We start from the raw sequence: 25,431 nt of genomic DNA, 5'->3' as shown, positions 1-25,431 counted from the left end.
ATGCCGCGGGCGGCGGGCGCCTCCCGCCGCGCGCCGCCCCCCGCCGCGCCGTGAGCGGCCGCGCCGCCCCGCGCCGCCCCGCGCCGCCGATGCCGCTCGCGCCGCGCGGACTTGCGCCCGCTCCGCTGCGCCCCGGGCCGCGCTGCCGCAGCGCGGGAGGAGCGCGGGTGCCGCGCGCCGCGGCCGCCGCTCCGCTGCGGCAGGTAGCGCTGCGCGCCAGGACCTCGCAGGAGCCTCCCCGCGGCGCCCGGGACTACCTTAAAGCGAGCCCGATGCCGCTTCCTGCGCCACTCTGCGTGCTGGATGGAGACCCACAGCCAGGAGCTGCAGCGCGCGGCCGGAGCACGACAGCGCACGGGGAGCCCTGCACAAGCAGCACCTGCTCCGAGGCGGCCAAGAAAGGCACAAGCACTTGTACGTTTCTGCCTTGCTTGTGGATCGTCAGTAATCCTGCCCCAGTGGACCTCTGCTGAGCCTCCCGACCGCTCTGGATAATAGATTTGGACGTCAAAAGTTTTATTTTTTCCTTTATTTTTTCTTTTTCTTTTTCTTTTTTTTTTTTGGGATTTATCTCAGCCAACAACGTGAGATTTCCCCCCTCCCCCCTTTGCGGGATTCATGCTGATGTATGCAGTCTGTTATAGAGTAAAAACAGCGCATGCCTTTCTGGAGTCAGAATCCATAAATCCTGACGTAGCCTGTGCATCTTAAAAAAAAATCCCTATAACGCCTAGGTATTTAAGTTGCTATGGTCTTTCTTATCTTAAACCAAATGGAGAAACTACGGATTTTTTTTCTTTATTACAGTTGGATGGGCTGAAGACCTTACTGCTTTCTAAGAGCCGGGAATATATGCATATATATAGATACACACATCTATATGTTTATAAATATGTCAGTGTGTGAGTATAAAGTGGTGGTTTCTTAGACTAACTGGTTTGACCTTGAACCTGTACCAGTCAAAACAGAATATTACTTTTATTTATGCATTTAATGGATTGAAGAAAGAACATTTTCTCTGTAACTGCGCTAGGGAGGGGAGAGGAGTGGAATATACCTAATCTTATATCTCCTGGGTTTGGCACCATCATTATTGTTTATTCTTATTCTCTAAAAGCAGAATCTTCTGATGGCTCCCTTAGGTGAAGTTGGGAACTATTTCGGTGTGCAGGATGCAGTACCCTTTGGGAATGTTCCCGTTTTGCCGGTGGATAGTCCGGTTTTGTTAAGTGACCACCTGGGTCAGTCTGAGGCAGGTGGGCTACCCAGGGGGCCTGCGGTCACGGACTTGGACCATTTAAAGGGGATCCTCAGACGGAGGCAGCTATACTGCAGGACTGGATTTCACTTAGAAATCTTCCCCAATGGTACTATCCAGGGCACCAGGCAAGACCACAGCAGATTTGGTAGGTATTACCCTTAACCCTTTAGGGTTCGTGCCATGAAGCCTGTGGCAGAGGGGCGGCCGGGGGGGCGCGATGCGGGCGGGAGGAGGGGGGGCGGGTTGCGGCGTGCCCGGGATTGCGGCAGCCCCGCGGCGGCGCCGGGGCCGAGCCCTGCGCGGGTGCGGATACATGCGGGGAGGTGCGGCGGGGGAAGGGGGAGATTTTGCTCCGGACGTTTCCACTGAACGCTTTGATTGCACGAGTTTAAAGGGGGGTTTTAATCATTAACCACCGCAGTTTGACATCCGCCGAGTTTCCCCAAGGGAGTGGCCGCCGCCCGGCGCGCACTTTAACGCAGCCTTTTCTTTCGTTTTCTCTCCCCGGTTACCTGCGCGCCCCGCGGACCGGCCGCTCTCGGATCTGCAGCGAAGGACTGAGCGGCCGCCCCGCGGCGGGGGCGGCGGGCGCGGGGCCGGGCCGGGCAGGTAGCCGGCCCGGGGGGAGCTGCGCGGGTGCGGAGCCCACTCTGTGACTCAGCAGCGAGGCTGGAGGCTGCGGCGCTGGCGGTTGCGGCGCTGGCGGCTCCGCGCAGCGCTGCGCTCTCGGGTCGGGTCGCGGGGGCGCGTGTGCGGAGCCACAGGAGCAGCGTGGACGGTGCGCGCGCAACTGGGTTTTGAAAAAAAAACGCCGGGTTCGGTGCTTGGGCAGTCGCGCTGCGAGAAGGAGTTAACTTGCGAGTGAACCAACCTGACAGCACTTAACTGAGCTCGTAAAAACAAAGTCCCGTGGTCATTTTTTTTTTTTCGCTCCGTGTTTTCATGCCGGACGCCGAGCGGTACCTAAACTCCACGCTATTGCTTTGCGGAGCCGTTTGTGTTTGGATGCTACCGGGTTTGCGGGAGATGGTCTCCAAAGGGCGCAGATGGGCAGGGGCGGAAGGCGCGGGGGGGAAACTCGCCCGGTAGCGGGTTAGTCCCCTCCGCTTAGTGCCCTCCGCTCCTTCTCCCGGCACGGAGAGTGCGGGCGCCCTCGGGTCCCCCCCGCTGCTCGCTGCGCAGAGCCGCGCACGCGGCCGGAGGGTGCGCGGGGCGGCGCGGCGCGGAGCGGGCGGGCGGCAGGTGCAGCGCGGCCCGCGCCCCTGCGCGCACCGCCTGCCCGCGGCTCCGCGCCCGCGCGCCGCCCCCGCCAGCTGCTCCCGGCCCAGCGCGGCCGCGCTATTCGGGGCGTCTGTTTTTAAAAATGGCTCTGCAGCCGCGCTTGCAGGAAGCTAACCATTCCGAGGGGCGGCTATTCTCGCCCTTGGAGCGCCTCGGCTTTAAATAGCTGCTTTCCTTTCTTTTTTTCTCTCTCTCTCTTTTTTTTTCTCGCTCTCTCGGTTCAGTCACGCTGGGCAAGGTGCTGCGGCGGGATGAGTGCTTCGAGGTCCCGCGCTTAGAGCAGCGGGGTGGGAGCTCGGTGTCCCAGGGCTGTCGTGAGCATCGGCCAGGTGGCCGAGTGGCAGATGCTCCGAGGGGCTGGGTGATGGCAAAGTCCCTCCCCGCGGAGGTCTGCAGGAACCCCCGCCAGGAGGAAGTTTTCCTGCAGGAGTAAGGACAAAGAGGAGCCCGGGGGCTGTGCGTAAACTCCTCTCCTGGCGCTGCCTCGTGGGAATCCCCCTCCCCGCACACACACGCATACACCTCTGGAGAGGCATCAGATAAGAGTAATTCTTTTGTGATGCTATGTTGGATGCGTGCCTATTGCATACAATAAACCGAGCCATATTGTATGTCTATACTCGCCCGCTTCTGGAAGCGCTGGCATTTCGCAATGCCTGCAGTAAGATGTCCATTTCTAAAATGAAAAGCTCCTCGGGAGAGCAGGCTCGGGTACCCCTCGGAACGTGACTCTATGTGATCAAAGCCTTATCCTTCCTAGGTGACAAGGGATAGATTTTTTTTTTGATGCACTCTCCTTTAGTCTAGGGCATTTGCTAGACACTGGAGTCATTGTAAATTCAGGAACTCTCTCCCAGTGGAGAGGCGTGCCCCTGTGCGTCAGCACGAGTACTGCATGCACAGCATTAAAAAAAATAGGAGCATGCAGGAAAAGAAAAAAAAATTAAAAATTAGCTCGTCAGCAGGTGACCTCCGCTCCCCGGGACCTGCTGCTACAAGGAGCCGCCGCGCTCGTCACTGCGGCAGCCGCCCGCATCGCGGGGCAGGGGCCAAGGCGGGTGGCGGGGCTCCCTGCGGGCCGGGGCGCTGCGGCTGCGCGGGGCGCTGCGGAGGGGGCACCGCGCGGCGCGGGAGCCGGGAGCGAGGGAAGGGCCCCCCGCGGAGCCGCCGCTCCCGGCGCGCCGGGTTCTGAGGCGGCCTAATGCGCGGGAGAGGGCGGAGCGGTGACAGCTGTGGCGGGCGGGGAACATCCCGCCTGGAAGCGCCGCTCCAGCTGAGCGCCAACTGCGCAGCCTGCGGAGAGCGGGCGGCGGCGGGGACGGAGCCCGGCGCGCGGCGCGGGCAGCGGGGGAGCCGGGAATCCCTGCGGGCCTCCCCCGGGCCCGGCCACCCCTCCCCATCGCCTTGGTCAGCTCCAGGAGCTGCTCTTCTCTCTTTCTCCTCTCTGTTTTTCTATTCCCCCCCCACCTTTTATTTTTCTCTCTTCTGGCTGTATGATAGTTTGCTAAATATATTGCCATGCAGCTCTATTTCCCTTGCCCTATGTCTGCAAGTCCTCTGTGCCTTCCCTTCTCTGTGCAGGGCACCTTATTACTTCCCCTGGAAATCTGTCAGGCAGCTGGCAGGGGCTTGTTTACTCTCTGAGTTATTGTAGACCGAGTTTTAGGGAGCTAAACTGCCTCCATCCAGCAATACAAAGTGAGCCGAGGCATAGCAAAGGGCAAAAAAAAAAAAAAAAAAATCCACCAAAGGAGGAATGCAAAAAGATTAATCATTGTCAGGACATCCGCTGCTTAAAGCCAAGGCAGGTGTGCTCTAGCGCTCTCTTTGCTGCAGATAAACTGGAGGAAACTTAAAATTTCTCGCACTGTACATGACCTCCCTGCTGTCTCCCGTGAGCCTGGTGGGAGTGCAGGATTGGCTCTATGTGGCCAGCCTGGTATCCTGCATGGCCCAAAGCTGGATCATGTGCAGGCCAACCTGACTTCTAAAGTCTAGCCTTTAAAGTTTGGAGCTGTCCTGTTTTTCATTTGCTCCAGACTCATTCTGAAAGGGGCTATCTATTTTAATAATCCGGTTCAGATCCTAAGTACTATGCGCGCATTATGGAAACTGTAAAGAGAAAATATTCATAGGAGTATTGGACCAACTCATGCAGCCCTTAAACTCTCAAAACTTGTGTCAGATTGCATGATTGGCCCCAGACAATTGCTTGTGGACTTAATAGCATGGCACGTAAAGCTTGGCGATGTGAATAGGCTTTTGAAATTTTTAAATGAACAAGCCTATTCTGATCTCAAATATGTGGATGCTCTTTGCCAAGTACCTTAAACTCATCCTCTGCACGCACAATAGGATGTGACAGTGCTTTTTTGTTCTTTTTACACACCAAGCAGTGTGCACCCAAATACTTGAAATGAGGACAGCAATTAAAGCCCACATTTATACCGATGTGAAAGATGCCAGACTCACTAGCTTAGCTGCAGTATGGCATACTACACGCTTAGCATAAGATTTAACTTCAGTTAAAATTGCCTGGTAATATGTACCAGGAAATCTGATACTTTAGGGCAAGCTTTACAGAAAAAGCTTTATTAAGAAATCTGGAAGCATTGCATGTCCAGATAGAAGGTGAAGGTTTAAAGTTTTTCAATCAATCATTTGTATCAGAGATGCTGTCATACACCATATAGGCAACATACTACCACTTTTTATTACTTCAGAAAATTCCATAATTACTAAATATTTCCTCCCAGTATTTGTGAAGCCATTTTCCTTGCATATATGTAGAGAATAATTTAAAATGCGTAGGCCATGAAACAAGGTTATGAAAACACTAAAAATACGGTGTTTGTAGTACTGAATAATATATAAGGTAATGATCAATAGTCCCTTACAGGGAATACATTTCATCTTTACATTAGCTGGGCTATAAATTTTCCCTATTGGCTTCAACCCACGCTTTGTTAGATTTATGTGATTCATGCCTGTTATTGATTAGTGCACAACTATTTTCCGAGAGATGCCAAATTAATTGTTGAAAAAATCCACCGAAGTGCTTTTTTATTGGCCATGTGAGGTTCAACTCATATTATACCATATTGTATTATTTCATGTAAATATAATTTCTAACAAGCTTTAAATGCTTAAAGTGTAGTGTGCTTAGACATAAAATTCAAAAAATATATTGAAAATGCTACTTTCTGTTTTATTATGTGGCTCAGAAAGTAGTGTGCTGCAGCAATATGCTGCTTAGTGTTTCAGGATAACTCCTGTCATTAGACTTAGATGAACACCCTGAAATTTCCATTTTGTTCCACAAGAATTCTAGATCTATGCAAGACGTGGCTAGTAGCATCCTCACTGAGGGGATAAGCAATTTGCAGGAAGGCTGTCAAAAAAAGCCCAAATTCTCAGAACTGGTTGGCTTGGTATTTTATACAGACACTTGCTGTCCCATGCACACTGATGCCGAGCTTAGGGAGTTTTGCAAGAGCAGCGCTTCTCTGCAAAACGTTCTTAGCTGTAGCGCACAAATGTTTCTGTGTATAGAGAGAATTAATAATTTATACACTACTATTTAGGTGGAGAATATTTTAATTTTCAGATTTGAATGAGTAAAAACACTCCAGGGAGTTAGAATGATTAATATCTAGGAGAACATGTGTGAGACTGATTTGTACTACAGATTTTCATTTCTGGAGCTTCTAGAGGATCAGACTGTGAGTAAAACTCTTTCTCTGTATTCCTGATTCACTGATTCCTTGAAATAGATCTTTTGGTTCTGTGTGTAACACTTTATTTTCAGCTTGCAGTTCCGATTCAAATGTATATCTAGGAATTTAGTTTGCAAACCAAATCTCGTAAGTTCTTTAATCATGGTAACTTTGGTTACCTGAATACTTGATTTGCTTCTTGGAATATATTGTTTGTTGTGGAAATCAGAATACTGATACTGACAAATGTGTTGTAATATGCCTGAGCTTAGTTTTGTGTTCAAAAATGCTGAGAAAGATTGAGACTAATCTTTTGCTTTGTTACCTTAATTCTCTCTGCACTGCATCGTTGTAGTAGACACTCAAAGGACTTACTCGTTCAAGAACCACAATCAAAAATATACTCAATTGTTCCTCAGCCTCCTCAAAGCAACTCCAAAAATGGAAAGACTCCTTTGAAGATGGCTGCTTGTCACTCAGGGAGCAGTCACGTCTGAGAGGAATCTTTAGATGGAGGCAAGCTGTACATTGTTTTTTCCTTTGTATTTTGTAGGTATACTGGAATTTATCAGTATAGCAGTGGGCCTGGTCAGCATTCGAGGAGTAGACAGTGGACTCTACCTTGGAATGAATGAGAAAGGGGAACTGTACGGCTCGGTAAGTTCCTGGCTGCCTGCAAAAATTACAACCTTTGTCTTCTATAACAAAAATAGTGTACAGCTCCTACAAGCCCTTATTGTGCTAGTGCTCTACAAACCCTGCTTCTGCTTTAAATATCTTCTAGTCTAATTAGAAACAAGATTTTCTCCTGTGGTATAACAAATAAAGGAGTGGTAATGGGTGACAAAATCAGGAATGAGAGATAGTGGATACTGACCAGTTTAGATATAAGCAGCAGAGATCAATGGCCATAGCTGGCTGCTGAAGACTAAAAGGTGTACTGTAATATCCGTAAAAGTATCATTTTGGTAGAGACTTAAAAGAAGACAAAGTTGCTGCTTTTTTGTTAGTAAGCAGGGAGCTTCTTGAAATTAGCAGGAACAAATGACAGGGGAAGTAAAGGTGGTAGACAAAGCTGAGAAAACAAGAAATGCAAATGGGCAAAAGCTACGAAGAGCACATGAGTGAGGGCAAAAGGGTTGGTGATCGTATCCTGGCAGTTTCACTCTTGCTGCCTGTGGGGATGGCAGCAGTGGTGGGGAACGGTTTAAGAAAGAAGTAAAAATGGGCATTTCTCATGTGGGAGTTTGAGCGGTGAACAACACCCCTGCAGCTGATGGGTGACTGTCCTTGGCAATTCTAGGCTGCCTTAGTGACCTCCATCTTGCTATCCCTGCTTGCATGTCCCTGTGTGGGACATGGCCCTTTTTGGGATTTGGAGACCTCTGGCAGCTCCTGGGGTTCACGTCCTGCTCAGATCATGGCTGGGGTTTATCTGAAATCGAGTAGGTAACTCCCCAGATGATGGGGCAACCACTTGTATCAGTCAAGTGCCAGTCTCCCAGACTGACAAGGCTATCAGGACTAGAGAGGTACTCCGATTTGAAGAAGAGGATGGTAGATCTGAAGGAGAGGTAAATACCTAAAACAAGGAGAGGTTGTATATTTACTGGAGTTCATTAGTGACTTGATCCAGTGATTGACCAGATGCTGGTGGGGGAGTCTGGTGGGGTAGGCACTGCAGAGGGGCACTCAGAAAGAAGCTGAAGTGGCAACAAGTGCGACTGTGTAGAACTGAAGATACCTGTGTCGGAGGGGAGACTGGGAAAAGGGTGGAGAGGGAATTGAGTGGGACAACAGCTAGAGTGAGAGGAGATGTGAGAAGAAGAGGATGAGTAGAGGGGTTTAAACAGAAAGAGAGAGAAGGAAGTCTTTCTTTCCCATGCTCCGTCTGTGGAAGAGACCTTAAAATATGAGGGTCCAGCAGAAGTATTCTCAGCAGGATACCCAGGTTCACTGATCCTTGCTTAACAACCTCTTATGTTAGAGGAGGATGGTAGGGCAGTCAAGGTCCTCTGTGAGAAGAGCCATGAAGGGTGGAAGTGCAGAAAGGCTCAGTGAAAGGTGCGGTATCACAGAGGCAGAACAGGAGGTGGTAGGATGAGGGGCAAGGCTTGGGCAGAGGACATGTGGACAAAGTGGAGATTTAAGAAGTTCATGGAACCACGGAGTGAAAGGAAAGGGATTTAGTGTAAATGGCAGTATGGAGGAGGAGAAAGTTGGAAAAGCACATGGGCAAGGAGGAAGGGAGTGAATGAAATGACAGATGGAAACAGGCTGCCTATAGATAGAAAATATTTTGTCATAAGTAACAGTTTTTGTGCAGCTGATTTATAGTATAAAGTAGTTTTATGATTTGGTTAGGCAGCAAAACAGCAGAAAACCAACAGCAATATGAATCAGTAATGTTGAAAATCAGCAATAAAAGAAATCATTTAAGCAGACAATTATGTAGTCGGTGAACTGGTTAAGTTATTCTAAACTTTGGATATCCAGAAACAGAAAGAAATGTAGAAATGATTAGTTATCACTAGACCTTAAATACATAGACTTGGGACAGCAAATGGTAAATCATTTTTCTCTGCAGTTTTCATTTTGAGTTTGTTAAATGTTTGGCTGCCAAAGTGAATTGCTGAAAACATTCTTTACCAAAGAAATATGCACAAGAAATTCTCTGTAAATTACCCAGCTCACAGTGATAGCAAAAAGAGTTGTTCCATGAGCAGCAGTACTAGGGGAGTTTGCTTTCCTAAGGGCTCATGTCTCACAGCCTGAGACATGGGTCTCTCCTTACTTTCCCTCTGCTCTACCCCAAATTCCCCAGCCTTTTGCACTTGTACTGAGAAAGAGGCAGCTTTAGGTGTCTACGTTCACTGGCTGCCTATCTCAGCACATCCAAGCAGGACGAGCAAGTGATTTCTTTTCTTTACACTGCCCCTGATTAGTCACAAAATTGATAGGAACTTAATTTTCTTGCAGACCTTTGCCTCTTGATTGAAACTGTTTGACAAGTTAAGAAGGGCTGACAGCCTAGCAGGCAGACAGAAGCACAGAATAATTGTATGACCTCTTATCCTTAAGAAATGAGGCTAAAAATATGAAGCCATTTATAGTGCAGAACTGGCAATCTATAGGGCCAGAATGCAAAGTTCAGCCTGAAATCTGATGGATGATATGGCATATTGTCAGCCATAGAGATGGAACAGACTGAAGAGTGATGGTAATTGAATTACATTACTTCCAATGAAATATAACCTCTAATGGCTACTCAGTGTGACGATGCTTTAAAGCCTTGTCAACACTAGCAATTCTAGTGGCTATATTTCAGCAACTGTCAGCTCTCATAGAAACACTGAGATAAGCAGGCCGCAGAACAAATTTGTATGTAGAATTGCCTGGACATTTTTAAGTGACAGTATTTTGCTTTTGGTCAAAAAAAGGGCATTTAATTGAAAATGAAGTTCTCTGGTGGTAATAATGTGCCATTTTGAACCGGAAGCAAGTCACAATCCAGTCTAGAGTTCTCATTTTGGTAAGAGAGAAAATCGTCTTAACTGAAGTTGGTTTAAGTGCTGACAGGTGACACATAGACTGAGGTTCAAGTTTTCATCTGAGAAGGTGCTTGAGTTGGACTGTTCTGCCCTGTTAGAACTCTGTTCTTGCATAGGAAGTTCTCTAATTCTGGAAGGTGGATCTGGTCTCTTTGCCTTAGTTTCTTTATAAAAGACCATGTATGACATTGGCTTTGTCATAGTGCACAGCAGGTATATCTATGGGTCTGTAAATGTGTCATGTAAGATGGTAAGATGGGTAAGCTGATCTCCACTCACAGTTCAGTAGCCAAATACCTGGTTCTGCTCTACTACTGTGCTCTGGGTTTACACAGGTGTGTTTCTCTGGTCATTCAGTATTGCGGCTCTGATACTGCTGGGGTAGATGCCCTGTGTCTATCATGATACCGCATTTATATTTAACTTACTCTAAGAAAATTGTATTAGGTGTGGATCAGATCAGCTACTATGGCACTTACATCCTTCCAGACCTGTGCTTGAAGCATTTAGCACAGGAAGATTTTTTTTCCCAGCATTGCCATTGGAGATGGGACATATGGTAGAGCAGAGCAGCCAGGGTGGGTGACTTCTGCCAATTTTCACAAAAGGCAGCAGTAAAATCACTTTCAGAATATCTTGATCTGGACATGCTTGTTTTGGCCTTTTGAAGTGCTGCATCTGCTGCCTGACAAACGCTCTTCCCAGGCTACTCTTGAAGGAGGCAGTTCCCATTGCATCTTCTGGCTAAAGCAGCACCTTGGATGTTGCTCTTGAGCAGGAATGTGTAACACATGGTGGATCTTCCTAAATTCTCCTCCACTCCTGGGCTTTGGCTAGGCAAAGCTGAAGATATATGTTATACTCTGAAGAAGCAAGCGGTAACTGTGCAGCAATGACTTGCAGGCTATTCAGTGACAGTAGCTTTCCCTCCTGTCTAACTCTTTTTATGCTCTCCATTTACCTCACTTTTCCCTTAGGCGAGGGGACTTATTATGTTTCACAACAGTTAATATGCTTGTTACTGGACAGGAGGAAAAATCCAAACTAGAAATAGGATGCAGAGAGTGTCGAGACAGGAAGAACTTCCTTCCTTTCCGACTGCCAAGTTGGTCTTGCCAACACCTTTGACAAGTGTTAAGGAAGGGATAATAGCCATGCCACCCCGACCCATGTGGAGGAGTGAAGGAAGCCTGTGTGTATGTTTGGCCTTCGTGCCTCTGCATGCTGGGTTAGCACATGCCAGACCCAGGAAACAGAGCTGCCTTGCTCCTCTTCCCCACAAATGCCAGTTCCTTGGTCCGAGTAGGAGGCAACACATGTTATACAGCCACAATGAAAAGTGTGCAGAGAAGATGTGGAACAGCGATATTGGGGGGCAGTATGGAGAGGAGGAGGAAGACAGGAGGGCAGGCTGGGTATGCTGAGGAGACCCAGGAACATTTTGAAGGGGTAGTGAGGGTAGGACAAGGACCTTATGTGTCCACAGAGCACCTGGAGCAGAGCTGCAGGGTCTGGTAGGAGCAGCATTTCTGGGACTAAACCCAGTTTCAGGCTCCTGAAACTACTGGGGTGAAGATGGAGAGGGGAGAAATAGTAATGCCCTTGAAGAAACATTTCTTTCACCAAAGTGTGCAGGGAGGTAGCGATATGCCTCCTTATGGGAGTAGGACATCACCTGCAATGTGGTGTGCATTTATCAGGTCCTTGTGGTCCTAGGAGGACAGTACAACTACAAAGATGGTTAAACAGCATTTGAAGAAAAGGAGACAGAATGCTAAAAATAACTTGCTGTAGGTAAGGAACTGTATTATCACATTTTATGTTCACGTGCAAATAAGTGAAGAGAATTTTTCAGCCCTTCAGATGGTAGGTCAAGGTGCACAGAAGCAACATAAAAAGAAAGTTGAAGGTGTGTGCTGGGAACAGTGTGTCATCCAAGTATATGGTCAATGCAGTTATCTAAGAATAAGTTAGACAATGAAGTGACCTTGCAGTGTCATTCACACTTTCCTGCTCCTGTTAAACAGCTTTGATCTAAAGGGATTCTGTGTGCTTTTGATTCTGTTTCGTTTTGTTTTCTTTAAGCTGCATTATTTACCCTCAGCATACATGCAGCCACCTGTGCTTGAGGTGAACCTGAAAACAGAACAGTTGCAATTCACAACAACTCTTGGAGAAAGAACTAAATGCAATTTCTCTGAATGAAAGCACAGACTTCTAGGCTGAGACTGGTCACATCCCAGCAGGGCATGGCTATGACAGCAGATTTTACAGTCTTCTGCTTGTTCATAAGATAAAGTGTCTTTTGATAAATGATGCAAAATCCTGAGAATCGGAAAGTGGTTTCAAGCCCAACTGAGTTGCAAGGAGTACTCAGTGCTCAGCTGGAGATGGTCAGGAGAAGATGGCACTCTTGTTATCCAAAATCCGATGATGCCTTTTACCGGCAGCAGTGACTCCTGTCTTCCCGACTAAATTCTCTTTAAGTAGAAGACTTGTAAGAAGAAAACCTGTAACTAATTTGAAAAGGCCCACAAGCCTTAAGAGTGTCTTATCCCCACAAGCAAGAGGATAAATGCAAATTGCTACAGTGAAACTAAATGGGGCCTTTCAAGGGGATACTAAGGCCTATGGAAAAAGCTTTTAAAGCTGCATAAATGAAAAGGGAACAGGAGTCTTTACAATAATTATGTACTTGGGCTGGAGTGCAAATGGAAGATGGTCTGAATACAGCTAGCTTGGCTAGCAAGTATGTCTAATACACTCATTGGGATGGTAAAACAGGCCTGGGAGATTTGGCTATCGCTTGATGCACAGTCGCAGTGGGTGCAGGTGACAACACCGCTGAATGAAGTTGTCTCCTTCCCCCCTTTTGTTGGCACAGGCGTTTCTGTTGCTGCATGGGGACCTGAAGCAGGGAACTGAGAAATAACCTGGCAAAACCAAAGGCTTGGGTTCAGGCATGGTGCCTCCCCATGTGATGCTGCATGAGGCAGGATGTGGTGCTGAGGTGGGAACAAACCCTGGAGCGGGGGATGCTTTTCCAGAGGTGCTTGGCAGCTTCCACGGTTTGCAAACCCGCAGCCATGTGGTTCCCGCTCAGCAAAGGACGTGACCCGGGAAGTTGCAAGGCCGTTCGTGTGCCCTGCCTTGTGCTCATGGCTTGAGAACGTGCTTTTGAGTGCGAGAAGAGAGGAGGGCCTGGAAGGAAATGTTGGATGAGTTCACTGAAGTTGGATTAATAATTTCAAGGAAATCTGCTATTTTACCTTTGATAAACACTGTTTTTTTTTTTTCCCCTAGAAATGGGAAATAACATTGCCAATCTGTGGGACTGTGTTAGATATGACCCAGCAGAAAAGCGTATTTGCTACAGTGGGGAAGATGGGGCTTAGCAGGAGATCATTTGATAGATGATGAAAAAACTGAAGAGAAGACAGCAATGGGAAGTGTTGAAAAGTGTTAGGTTGGAGTGAAATTATTAGTGGAGCTTTTATGGATTAGTCCTTGGGGTGGATTCAATCCACTTTTATTCCTGATTTTTATTAGGGACATTAAACATCTTGTCATAAGAAGCCGGAGTGTGTTACTGAAATGTGCAGGTGTTGCAAAGTTGGGAAGTATTTTCAGTGCAGAGGGCTGTCTCCCAGAGGGGACTAGGTGACCTAATGTCTACAAAATGTGAACTCACGTGCTTGGGGCTACTGTTAACAAGTTTTTCTGAGTTGAGTGCTCTTCAGACAGAGCGGAGAGGATCCTGGAGACACTAACTCATCACAGCATGCCTATGAGGCTGAGCAGCTGTGAGGAAGGCAGAGGTAATACTAAGATGTTCTAGGAAAGACGTCCCTTGAAGAACCATAAAAATGCTCCTCCATAAGGCAACGGTAGGATCTAGTCTAAATGCAACATGAAGTTCTGGTCATGCCTGTTATAGATGAACTGAAACTGGGACAGGTGCAGAAAGATCATGCTAGATAATCAGAGGAAGCGAAAGATAGGACAGAGTCTAAGTATCTTGACTTATTTAGTCTAGCAAAATACAAGAACACCAAGAGGATACATCCTTGTCTCTGCAAATGCTTTGAGGTTTTTACCAAGAAGTGGAAAAAAAAAATCCTTAAAATAAAGGACAAAGACAAATTGGTATGAGCAGTTCAAAAGGAAGCTTAGGCTAGATATTAGGAGAATTTGGATCACTGAAGAAGTGAGATTTTGAGCAGGCCTGATTTTTTTTTCAGACAGCAGGGCGGTGAGGCACAAACCTTTTTTGTCCCTCTACTGTATGATAGGAAACAGATTTGTCACAGTGAATATTTTCTTTACTCAGAGTATAGGTCTGAGAGAAGCCCTGAAGTTTCAGTTATTTGTAGCTTACAATTTCATCTATTTTGACTTTGCAGACACCTTCTTTCTGAATTTGCATAGGCAGCCTCACTGAACGCTGGTTAGTGTTAAACAGTGTTTGTCACAGATGCCAGCATCAGGCAGGAGAACAGACCTAGTCAGCAAGATGATAGGAAGTTAGGAAGGAATCTATAGAAAAGAAAGTTCTTTTGGGATATGAGTATTAGTGTAAGAAAAACTGATAGGTGAATATATACACTTAATACAGATAATCTGGGACAAGTTATTTGTGAAACTAACTACCTCTTACGATTCTTATTAAACTGAGACTTTGGTCTGTTTTTTTAAAAATCAGAATTGAAAATAACAATATCTGTCACAAAAGGTAGACACCTGTTAGTACTGCCTTGTGGGGTAGGTACTGAGTAATCAGTACGCTTTCTTATATAATTGGTTTTCCTTGGAGAACTGCATTCCACATCCTGACTAGGTCTGAGAACAGTTTCGTAAGACAGAAAACCTGCAATGATCTCTTTATCTTGGCCTGTGTTATTCCATGCTGAATTTGGATTACTACTACATGCTCGGGGTGAGAAAGCACCAGGCTTTCACACTGTCCTTGGGACTGTAAACGGGAATCCTGCATGCAAAGTTCATGCTGGACATGTTCACTTTGAGATATTTCAGATTCAGTGTTTTGCAGCCATATAGCTCCCCAGTCAATCTAGCCCCAGCGTTTCTAGAGCTAGCAGTGAAAGCTGAAAGACAGTGTAAAAAGGTGATGTGTGAGAGCTGACCTGAGAATAGTGTGTGGAAGTGACATACTAAAAGAGCAGTGACATACTGAGAAGTGCTTGGGGATTAAGCGCTGCATCAGATAAAGAGCTGATGTGCTCTGTTTCTGACTCAGGATCCAGTGGGATGCGAACGTGGCACTCTTTTCCACTTTACCATTCATCATTTTCAAAGACAGAGTAGAAAAGTCTGCCCTGCAGGGACTTCATTAGGGATTTTGTCTAGGTTGGGATTTGCTTTGCAGTTTGAATGTACTCAAGCTGACTTGGTGATGTGCAGTAATGCAGTTCATTTGTGTTGCATTCAAAAAGCTTAAGAAATAATGCTTGTTACAGTGCAAATCTATTTTTCCTCCTTTTATAAAGCCCTTTGGCTTCTTTCTCTTTCCTTTTCCAACAACAGACTTTTGCCGCTACTTTTGATCTGAAGATCAGGTTTTAAATCCGTGTTCTACAATGACTACTGGGGAAAAAAATGGGCTTTTGTTATGTATGCCACATGCTTTTGAGATTTGGCCTGGACTGTGTATCTTTAATCTTTTAAACTTTACACTTTGATTTTAACGCAGTTATGGAGGCACTGTAATTGTGGCTGAGTGCTTGGGAGAAATTCTGACTTGATTCTATTACCAGTGAAAGTGTCGAGGAAAGTGCTATTGACTTTAATGAAAGCAGAATTGGACCTGTTCCTGTAAAACCACCTATTAATTTTACGGTTGTGTCAGCAGACCCCGATCAAGATAACAGCCCTACTGTTTTCATCATTTTAAAAACCTAAATCAAGACATGGTTTCTGTCTGTGAGAGCTGCAAATTGAAAGACAGTTTTAAAATGTGTTTATGGTCCTTGAATTGCAAGAGTGATTTTGGCCTTCATTAGGACAGCATCTAATGCCTTCATTAGGGCAGCATCTAACGCACAATCTGGACTTAGAATAGGAAACTTATTTGGGAAGATTTAAGGAAAATCCTTTGAGTCATTTTAGAATATACAAATATGGAAAACAATGTTGTCATGCTTAAACAAAATAATCTTTTTTTTTTTTCTTTATACTTGCTAAAACTGAATTCTTTGGAAGGTCCATATGACATGGTAGAACAATCTCCTGGTCTTTGACCTCCTCACTCACCGATTCTGCTGAAGTGGTTATTATATATCTGTTTCTTTCAGGTAGCTTGACAATTTCTTTCATCAAACCTGAAATTAACTGCATGGTTAAAGTTTGATCCATTGAAAAGCCAGGTTCCATTGGTGTGTGCAGCCAGGTTCCATTGGTGTAGGTAGAAGGGGGTAGCAGGAGAGTAGAGCCCTCTGACTCGCCGAAGTGTTTTCTAAAAGCTGGGTCGGCTGTATCCCCGGGAACCTAAGGCATAGCCCTGCACAGCACCAAAAGATATGTGGCTTTCCAGAGAAATCTTTGTGAAATCGTCTTTGTCCTACTTAGAAAGTGAAATACTAAAAAAAATATATACCTAATATTTGACGTTAGGTTGGGATTGCCTCTGGGAAAAGGAATGAAAGTGGTGTCCAAAGAACAGTTTCTTGAGAGCACTTGTGAGAAGCATTAGCAAATGGAAGGATACTGCTGTCTAAATGGGTGAACATGACATGTTTTCTTCAGCAGCTGCTCTTTGAAATGGTGGCCTTCCTTTATGGCCCAAAAGGTTAGAAATAAAAAGGCCTTATTTTCAAACAATTTAAATTGAATATGCAATTGAGTCCTGCTGGGAAAAGATCATAGAATACCAGCCCTTTGCTGTTCTGCCCACCAAAACCTTGCATCTTTGAAAATCTCTCTGGCAAATCCCACATTGTTTTCCAAGACTTTAGTGGATGTTTGGCATTTGAGCAAGGAGGGCAGGATCCTTCCAAATGTAAAAGCCTATGCAGATTTGTTTGTTTAACTCTGGTGACATTTAAAGTGCACCCACATCGACCCAGACTGACACTGTGGTTAGTAATGTCCCTATCTGAGCTAGGACCTCGCTTCACATAAAATCAGTAACAAAATCTAGAGACAGGCTTTTGTTCATCAGTCCTTAGCCAAATCAACTTGCTGAAAGAACAGAGCATTAAGTGTTTTAGTAGGGTAATTTTTTATCAGAGTATAAATTATAATTGTTTGGTCCCTGTGGCAAAATGTTTCATGAAGGACCTTGTGTGTTCTCTTGTTTTTATGATAAGACCCTGTAGCTGAGGGATGAGGTGCTTCTCTAGGCACGGAAAGTCAAGTCTGGATGGGTACTCATCTGAATATAAAGACCCGTGTAGATTAAATGCTTTTTATCACTGAATTTATGTCTTTCAGCTTGTGAGTTTAGGTGCTCCTGCCATCGCACACAGAAGGCACACACTTTCTGCTCAAGGAGGATTATACTTTCCTTTGAGCTGTTTTTCTTCACTTGTGGACCAACAAAACAAAACAAAAAATGCTGCCAAAGCACTTTGATGCTATGCACTATTTTAGTTATTTTTTAGCAAAGCGCGATTCATTTTAAACCTTTGTTGAGTTAAAAGCTTAACTAGTATTTCATTTGCACAGGGTGGTGAGTACGCGTAGCAGTAGGATAGCGGACCTGGTCTGACATACATGATGCCTTTTGATAGAAGAGAATTTGTGGAGTGGGGAACTAGGGTAGGTCAAGTTACAGCTTTCAATAAGTGTGAGCATGCCTGAAATGGTTCCTTTAGTGTCTTAAAGTATTTGTTGCCTTTTTATCATTACAAGTCTGATCCAAGTTGAATTTAAGCTGGTGGGATTTTTTCTGCTGTCTTCTTTAAAAATTGGCTCTCGTCCTGTATCAGATTGCATACCACCTTGTTTTCTGATTCTTGGAAGGGTTCAGCCAAGCGTTAGGAATTAGATGCTGAGATAACATTGATGACTGTAGCTATGGATTGTGCCAAGGGAACCAAAAATAAAACAGAGGTCAGAAGTGTGAACAGTAAATGCACCATATGGGTCCATGGCATAGGAGGGAGGGGAACACACCTGCTTGCTTGTTTTTTGACTTCCCTCCCAGTGCTGCTCTGTTGTAGCAGAGGGAAGGAAGCTCTTCAGCTTTTGCAGAAATGGAGTTGTGGCAATTTTCATGGCCAGAGGCCTTGACATGGAATTTTGTCACTTCTTCCAACAGAAGTCTTTGGTGTTTACGTGAAAATGAGTTTTCATCTAATTCACTCGACCAGGTAGGTTTAGAGTGAACCTTTATGGACATAAGCATGACTGCTTATGTCATGGCCAGATGCATGTGCTGGTGGGTGAATGCTCATGCATGGTGGGCTTGTTCTTCCCATAAAGAGCTCGTGACCAGGGAGGCCATGTCTGATGCTCAACAGACACTTCAAAATGGAAATCTGGGTGGTTGCATATCACTAAAAATAATAACTGTAGATTTAGCAATGGCAAAAATGGATGTAGGCCTAGCTGGCCTCGCTTGCTGCTGCAGTTCGTGTTGGAAGGACTCTGTGAACAATGTTGGTGTGCAGGGGAGAAGCTCTGCCTCCCCATCTGCTCTGTCCAGAGGAATCCATGATGGCATGGAGGGTATGGAGTGGGAAAAACAAGATAAATGGTGGAAAAGGGAGAAGGAAAGAAATCCCACTGCACTTACAGAGCCCCTGCGATTTTACTCTTGATGCTGGAGTCCACTTATTTGTCAGAAAGCTGCTTTTCTATCACCTTGCTTGTGTTGTGGTGCCACAGCAGATTCTATGTGTTTGTAGCTATTGCCCCTTCTGATGATAATGATCAAAGGCTTCCAAGTTTCTGCAGGTGGTGGTGATTTTACAAGCCTTTTGTATGGAAGATGTTCGCTTTAAGCACTCCGAATGCCTTCATGTTTGTAGTACAGAATATCTTTCAGAATATCTTTTTTTTTTTTTCTGGTATGTGTGTATGGGGGGTGTGTATATATAATAAAAATTTCATGCCAATGCCAATTAGCAGTTTAGGAGAAGCTGAGATAAATACTCTTCCTATGTTAAAGTACAAGGTAAGGCAAAATGCAATTGCCCAACAGGGTTTTTATCAAGACACCTTGCCTAACTTCCCTTTTCTTATAAAAAGTGCCAGGGAATATGAAATGCATGTAACTGGCAGCATGTACGCCTACTTATTTGCTAGATCTCTTTTCTAGACATGCAGGATTTCCTACATCTTCCTCCAGTACTCATGGAGAAATAATGACACAGACATATATAAAAAAATCTAATATTTTTAGCAGACCTTTTTTATTTCCTTTTTTTTTTTCCTTTCATGTTCTGTCAAATTATTAAACAAACAGCATTCTGGAGAAACATAACTTGAAGAAACCTATCAAAGAGAAGTCCATGCCATCCCCTAAATGAGACATTCAAAAAGCAGTGCTTGACTGGCACTGTTGTCCACTAACTTCTTAGGAAAAGAAGGGACACTGCTCAGTGGCAGTATTTAGCTTGCAGTGGTGGCTAAGATTCCTCTGGAGCTTGTCCATTCAGCCAGAGGCTACCCTGCTTTACATGGGACGTCAGGCAAAGCAGTCTACTACAGACTTGTTTATGACAGCTCTTGCTGAGCGTTAATTATTAGCTAAACATGGTATGTTCTAAAAGCTGTTTGCATTACAGAGTAGGAAGGCCAATTTGGGGTAAAATGTATGTGTTTGTAAGTAGAACAGCAAGGAAAAACAACTTGGAAGACAACAGTTCTTTTTTCTTTTCCCTGCATATATAGTTTTCATTAATGTCATATAGCCATAATAAGGGAGTTGCATGAGCTTATATAGGAGACAAAATATCTAAACATGATTTTATTTAGACAGATAGATTAACAGAGAGCAGATGGGTAGGAAGGTTGATTACATCAAATGTACTACTTTTTAATAGCATTTGGACTTTTGGATTGTTTACTTGCGAAGTGTCTATATTAAATCAATCAGCGTAGTAGTTTGTGTAAGACAAAACTATATATAGGCATAGAAATAAAATGGTTAGCTAAAGATGAAATGTGTTTGTTGTGATTCTAGGAATGATGTTCAGAAGAGGTTTCCTTTCATCAGATTACAAAATAAGTAGAGTTTTAACTCTGCAGGTTTATCTAAAAGAAAAAAATGAATATTGAGAAGTTTTACACAGGATCTTGTACTGCGCTTTCATTTACTAAGCAACACAAATGCCTTATCAGATTTACAGTCATGAAACCATTTTCTGGGCAGTGTACATGTGTTTTTCCTATTCGCACATATTTTCAATTAGCTGCTTCATAGGAATATCTCTTTTAAGTAAGAAGCCAAAGCTGTCATTGTGTAACCCTCTACTATGTTAATTTATAATCTCACTTTTAATGGGTCTGCCTGGAAGTAGGATGATATAATTATTTTTCTCTACAGTTTAGTTGGTGGAGAATATAAAAAGAGAAGTGAAGCTGTAGGCTCACTGACACTGGTCAGACTTGATCAGACTTCTGAATTCAGTCCACGTTGGTTCCTTTGCCCCTGCAATATGTGTGTCTTTGAACAATTAAATTATTTGAACAGCTTGAGTTAAATAAAAGGTTAAAAAAAGCTAACGTGGAAATACAGTAAGATAAGAATTGATCACTTTATAGTGGAATACTGCATAAACAGTCTTCATTGAGAACATATGGTATGTGATGTGACATCTGATGTACATAATTTTGAGGTCACCTCCTTATTTGGCCCCCCGATAGAATGATTTTGATCCTGGCAGGCAGCCTTCCCTTGTATAGGAACACAGTTTTTTTACACAGCCATTGCAGTGGGGAAGGTTTTGCATTTGTGTTACTCTTCCACAAAGATGTCTGGTGATGTGAAACAGGGTGCAAGGAAATATTGGCACTGAAGAAATGATAGAGACACCAGTTATTGGAATAATGGCATGGGAAGGCTGCTGTATTCTAGGTCTAAACCTTGGAGTGTGCCTATGGAGGTTTTCTGCACATCCAGGCAGTGCAGGCAGCACGAGAACCTTGTAATCAGGACAGGTGGTGGGAGTGTGCTGGGATCTTGGGCCCAAACTAGTTGTAGGGCACGATTCAAAGTCCCTCAAGGCAGTTTACTTAAGTGGTCCTTGGCTACAACCAGAATTTCTTAGTGTCATTGAAAGAAACTGTTTCACGAATTTCTAAATAAATTATTTTGCTTCTCTGCAAGTGTGATCAGCAGTGTAGCTAGAATTCCTTACCTGCAGCCTGATAGTTGTGTGAAGTTCCCTCTGAAATATCTCTCTAAGGTCTAATTTTGACCAAATATATATTCCATATAATTTTGCTTAGGGACAAAAAAAAAAAAAAACCCTCCAGCTGTGGTCTAAGAGAAAGAAATGCAAAATCAGAGTAAAGTTTAAAATAAAGATTAAATTTGTAGTCTTGAAATCCCCTGAACTCAGCCAGGCTGTGGTATTATACAAAACCCTCTACCACAGCACTGTCATATTTGATCGAACCTGCCAGACAAAGTGAGGCTATTTTAAATAAATTTCTCCTTGAGGGCATGGGGAAGAACTGTTCTTACAAAGATAGAAATTTATGATCATGCTAAAAAAAATGCAGATGAAGTGAATAATTAATGAATTCAAGATGACACTGAAATATCTTCCCAAAATGTTTCTATTTTTAGCGCGGAGTGCCTCTGCAGTGTTGTCATGTGATCCTATTGCCTTTGGAGAGCATGAAAACTGAGTCTGAATTAATTTCTTGTTCCTCCATGGACCTATAGACCCAACATATAATACCCCTCAGCATCTGCAAACAAAGTGATTTTTTTAAACATCGCGCAAAATAAAATACTAATGAGAGCTGTACTTAAAGACAATCTTTATAGCAGCTGAATCATTTTTACAATATAGTTTGTACTCTGAGCCTGTGCAAGGTGGATGCTGGAATGGATTTAACTTCAGTGGATTCTGGCTCCAGTAACATTTATTATTGCTGCAGCTCCTCACAGTCAAAGTAGAGGTGACTGTCAAGCACTTGCAGGGTCTGCCCCACAGAGGAGGATTTAACGTAAACAAGTGTTTGTTTCTTATCTTTAGGTGAGCAGGAGAAAGTGCTGCTGTGTTTGAGCTACTTCACACATGAAAATTTTGCAGTCAAAGCACCTCCAGGAAATTTTCTCCTTTCTGAAAGCCTAGGTCCTGGATTAGGCCCCAGACCGTACTTGCTGGAGTGACCTGCAGCTGGAGGCCCAGCTCCTTAGTCATGCTCAGCTTGAAGGTTTAGGTGTCCTAGATGCTTTGCTGCCTATACACCTTGGTCTCTGCTTTGCCTTCTCTGGATGGCCATCCAAAAGGCCTGTTTCAAGATTAATTTCTGTGAAACCCATCTGCAAAAGTCTGGACTGTCTGGCATTAAGGAATTGCTCCTCAGCTGCAAACTGAATCTGTTTGCTGTGAATGCTGTTCAAGGGAGAACTCTTGTTATACAAAACTGCATTATATTATCACTATTATATTTATGTGTGAGAGCCTGAGAATAACCTGACTGCTCCCTGGCTCTTTTCTCCCTGTTGTCCATCAGCTCTGTCAGGCTGGAGGTCACCATGTTTTCTAGTCTTCTTGCTCAGTGGCTTGTGTGAGGGCTTCCAAATCCAGGCTGAACCAGGTTAGTGGATACCTGCTTCTTCAGGAAGCCTAGTTCATCAAGTCCTGGAAGGACAGAGGATGTCATGGCCTGAAGTGGCCAGTGAGCTGGGAGGAAGTGGGAACCCGTAGCATCAACCAAGGCCTTAAATAGCACCTCTCACCAGAGCAGACACCAGGTCAACCTCATACAACACATGGTGGCTGCTCCTTGCCTACATGCATTGTGCCCCGCGGACTTTGTGCTTGCTCTGGCTGTGGTCTTGTGGTGCCAGCAATAAACCAAATAATGGTTACTAATCTGTTTTTTTTTTAATTAATGACATGAGTACTCCTTGCAAGGAAAATGTATAGCAATTTCAAGGCCCTGTGTTGTAGGAGAGCCCTGCAGAGCACTGTTGCTTCCCTTTTGTTATGTCTTGCCATTCAAACACTCACCCTTGCAGTACAATCAATAGCTTATGCCAGTCCAGTGACATCTTGTAAGTTGCTTGAGAATGATTAGGAAAAAAAAAATCATTTCTGCTGTTGCTGTTTTGATTTTGGCAATCGGGATGTTGGAGAATCAATTTTGCTTCACATGCAGTTATCTATCCTTGTGATTACTTTATGGCATGCCCAGGAATACAGCTTTTATTTAGTTAAAATTGGGAACATTTAATGGTTATTTTTATGAATTGATCCATGAGGTACTGATCTTAATCAGTAAACAAGATACATATACTTTTTAAGAAAGATTCTTTTTTTTTTTGTGGCTGATTCCTTACTGCTTTATTCTTTCTATCTTTTCTCTTTTTATTATAGGAAAAATTAACCCAGGAATGTGTATTCAGAGAGCAGTTTGAAGAAAACTGGTATAACACATATTCATCAAATCTATATAAACATGTGGACACTGGAAGACGATACTACGTTGCGCTAAATAAAGATGGGACTCCAAGAGAAGGGACTAGGACTAAACGGCATCAAAAATTTACACATTTTTTACCTAGACCGGTGGACCCTGAGAAAGTACCCGAACTATATAAGGATATTTTAAGCCAAAGTTGACAAAGACAATTCCTTCACTTGAGCCCTTAAAAAGTAACCACTATAAAGGTTTCATACGGTGGGTTCTTATTGATTAGCTGTGTCATCACATCAGCTCCACTGTTGCCAAACTTTGTCGCATGCATAATGTATGATGGAGGCTTGGAGGGAACATGCTGATTTTGTTCTGCACTTAAAGGTTTGCCCTCCTGGAGGAAGCCTATGCCCGCTCGCTTGATTTATTAGGAGAGAGTGCGTGAGCGAAGGAGCGAGAGGAGACGAGTGTGTGAATGGCAGTAAGAGAGGGAGGGAGAAAGGCAAAAGCAAGCAGGAAAAGGGCCTAATGCATGCTGGGCAATAGACACGCTTTTAAATTTTTGATCAGTTGTACTTCGTCATATATCAGCCTAGCTGCCATACTTTGATTCATCTGGATTTTTGGCTGGTGGCCTGCTCAAGTGTACGCTGCATTTACAAAGGCATGGAGGGTGCAGTCTTACTTAACAAGAGACTTTTCAGTTAACTGCTCGCTGGGTCTCCGCCCACTGAGTTTAAAGCAAAGACCTCTTAGTGAAAATAAAAGTAAAAAAGTTAAATTTATTTATAGAAATTCCAAAGGCAACATTTTATTTATTTTATATATTTATTTATTATATAGAGTTTATTTTTAATGAAATATGTACAGGCCAGATAGGCATTTTGGAAGCTTTAGGCTCTGTAAGCGTTAAAATGGCAAAGGCCGCTATGAACCTGTGGTAAATTCATGCAAGTAAATATAAAGGTGCATGGATAAATAAATAATAAAAAATCAATAAAAATTAATAATAATAAATTCTAGTGACCCTCATGTACTAAAGGCGACAATCTATTTTGTGCCCATATTATTGTAAAAGTAAAAGTATGCACACCACTCGTGACACTGAGTACTCACTCTCTGACTGCTTGTTTCATAGCTTACCCCCAGAGGATTAAAAAAAAAACTGGGTCTTCAACTTTTCTTCTGTGTCTGTAATATTTCCTCTCTGATAAAGTGACTTATTATATTGCTGTAAACTACACAGGTGTGTAGGGGTTGGAATATATTCTACTTGTTAAGATCTATTGCAGATTATACCAAAGCTAAATGATAAATATGCTTTTTCTTTTTTTTCCTAAAGCAGGATGCCAGAAACAACATAAGTAATATCAACAATTGTACTGATTTTTAGAATCCACAAATAGCATATAATGGTTTCAGAGGGCAAGAACCAGGTTAACAGGATCACTCTTGTAAACATGTTTATTTGTGCACTTGACTATCTACTATGAAATTATACAAGTTCCATAGGGGTCATTGTAACATCTTTTATGGAAAATTGCTTTCAGTGTGAACTGTCATAGTACACGATACTAGCACCCTTCTTAAAGTAAAACTTGCAAAATGAAACTAATAAATCTCTATAAATAATGACAATGAGGGGGAAAGTATTAGACTTGTTTTTTTTTCTTTCCCTAAAATATGTTCAAATATTCATGAACTGTGAGATGGCAGTATATAATATTTAAGGAATTATAGCATTTTATGTTAAGCAGGTGAACACATTGACTAGCAGTTACCAGTAGGATCCTTAAAAATCCTTAAAAAGAAACTATTTTTTAATCAATACCCTGAAGAAAAAAAAGAGAAAGAAAGCATATAACACATATGTTTTAAAGTGCATTCCTGAAGTTTTGAATCTAGTACCATTAAAATGAGTGCAACTTTTGCCATTGAATCTGTGGGGAGAATGCTTGGGTCTGACACCCCTGCCCATCCTCAAGGGCACTGAGGCTGAGTGGAAATGTACTTTGGAGTAGTTATACATAAGTTTTTAGCCTATTTTTAATTAAGTAAT

The 25,431-nt window shown here is 43.8% G+C and overlaps 1 protein-coding gene across 1 annotated transcript; it reads left to right on the top strand.

The window, feature by feature from the left end:
• The first annotated feature begins 237 nt into the window (after positions 1 to 237).
• FGF9 (fibroblast growth factor 9) lies at positions 238 to 25,013 on the top strand. Its single transcript, XM_010227593.2, has 4 exons — positions 238 to 414; positions 1,143 to 1,406; positions 6,812 to 6,915; positions 23,333 to 25,013. The coding sequence occupies exons 1-4, from the start codon at positions 273 to 275 to the stop codon at positions 23,576 to 23,578; spliced, it is 756 nt and encodes a 251-aa protein (XP_010225895.2). The 5' UTR covers positions 238 to 272; the 3' UTR covers positions 23,579 to 25,013.
• The last annotated feature ends 418 nt before the right edge of the window (positions 25,014 to 25,431 follow it).

The sequence above is a fragment of the Tinamus guttatus genome, unplaced genomic scaffold, assembly GCF_059628265.1.
Source record: "Tinamus guttatus ecotype Peru unplaced genomic scaffold, ASM5962826v1 Tinamus_guttatus_pri_ptg000150l, whole genome shotgun sequence".
NCBI lineage: Eukaryota > Metazoa > Chordata > Aves > Tinamiformes > Tinamidae > Tinamus > Tinamus guttatus.
The sequence above is the reverse complement of the archived record's forward strand: the minus strand, read 5'-3'. Positions and strand labels throughout refer to the sequence as shown.

What these genes read in the sequence shown, in the direction of transcription:
- FGF9 (XM_010227593.2), top strand. Translation starts at nt 273, where the DNA reads ATGCCGCTTCCTGCGCCACTCTGCGTGCTGGATGGAGACCCACAGCCA. An exon ending in GCAAGACCACAGCAGATTTG is followed by an intron (nt 1,407 to 6,811) that starts GTAGGTATTACC and finishes TGTATTTTGTAG; the next exon opens with GTATACTGGAATTTATCAGT. An exon ending in AAGGGGAACTGTACGGCTCG is followed by an intron (nt 6,916 to 23,332) that starts GTAAGTTCCTGG and finishes TTTTTATTATAG; the next exon opens with GAAAAATTAACCCAGGAATG.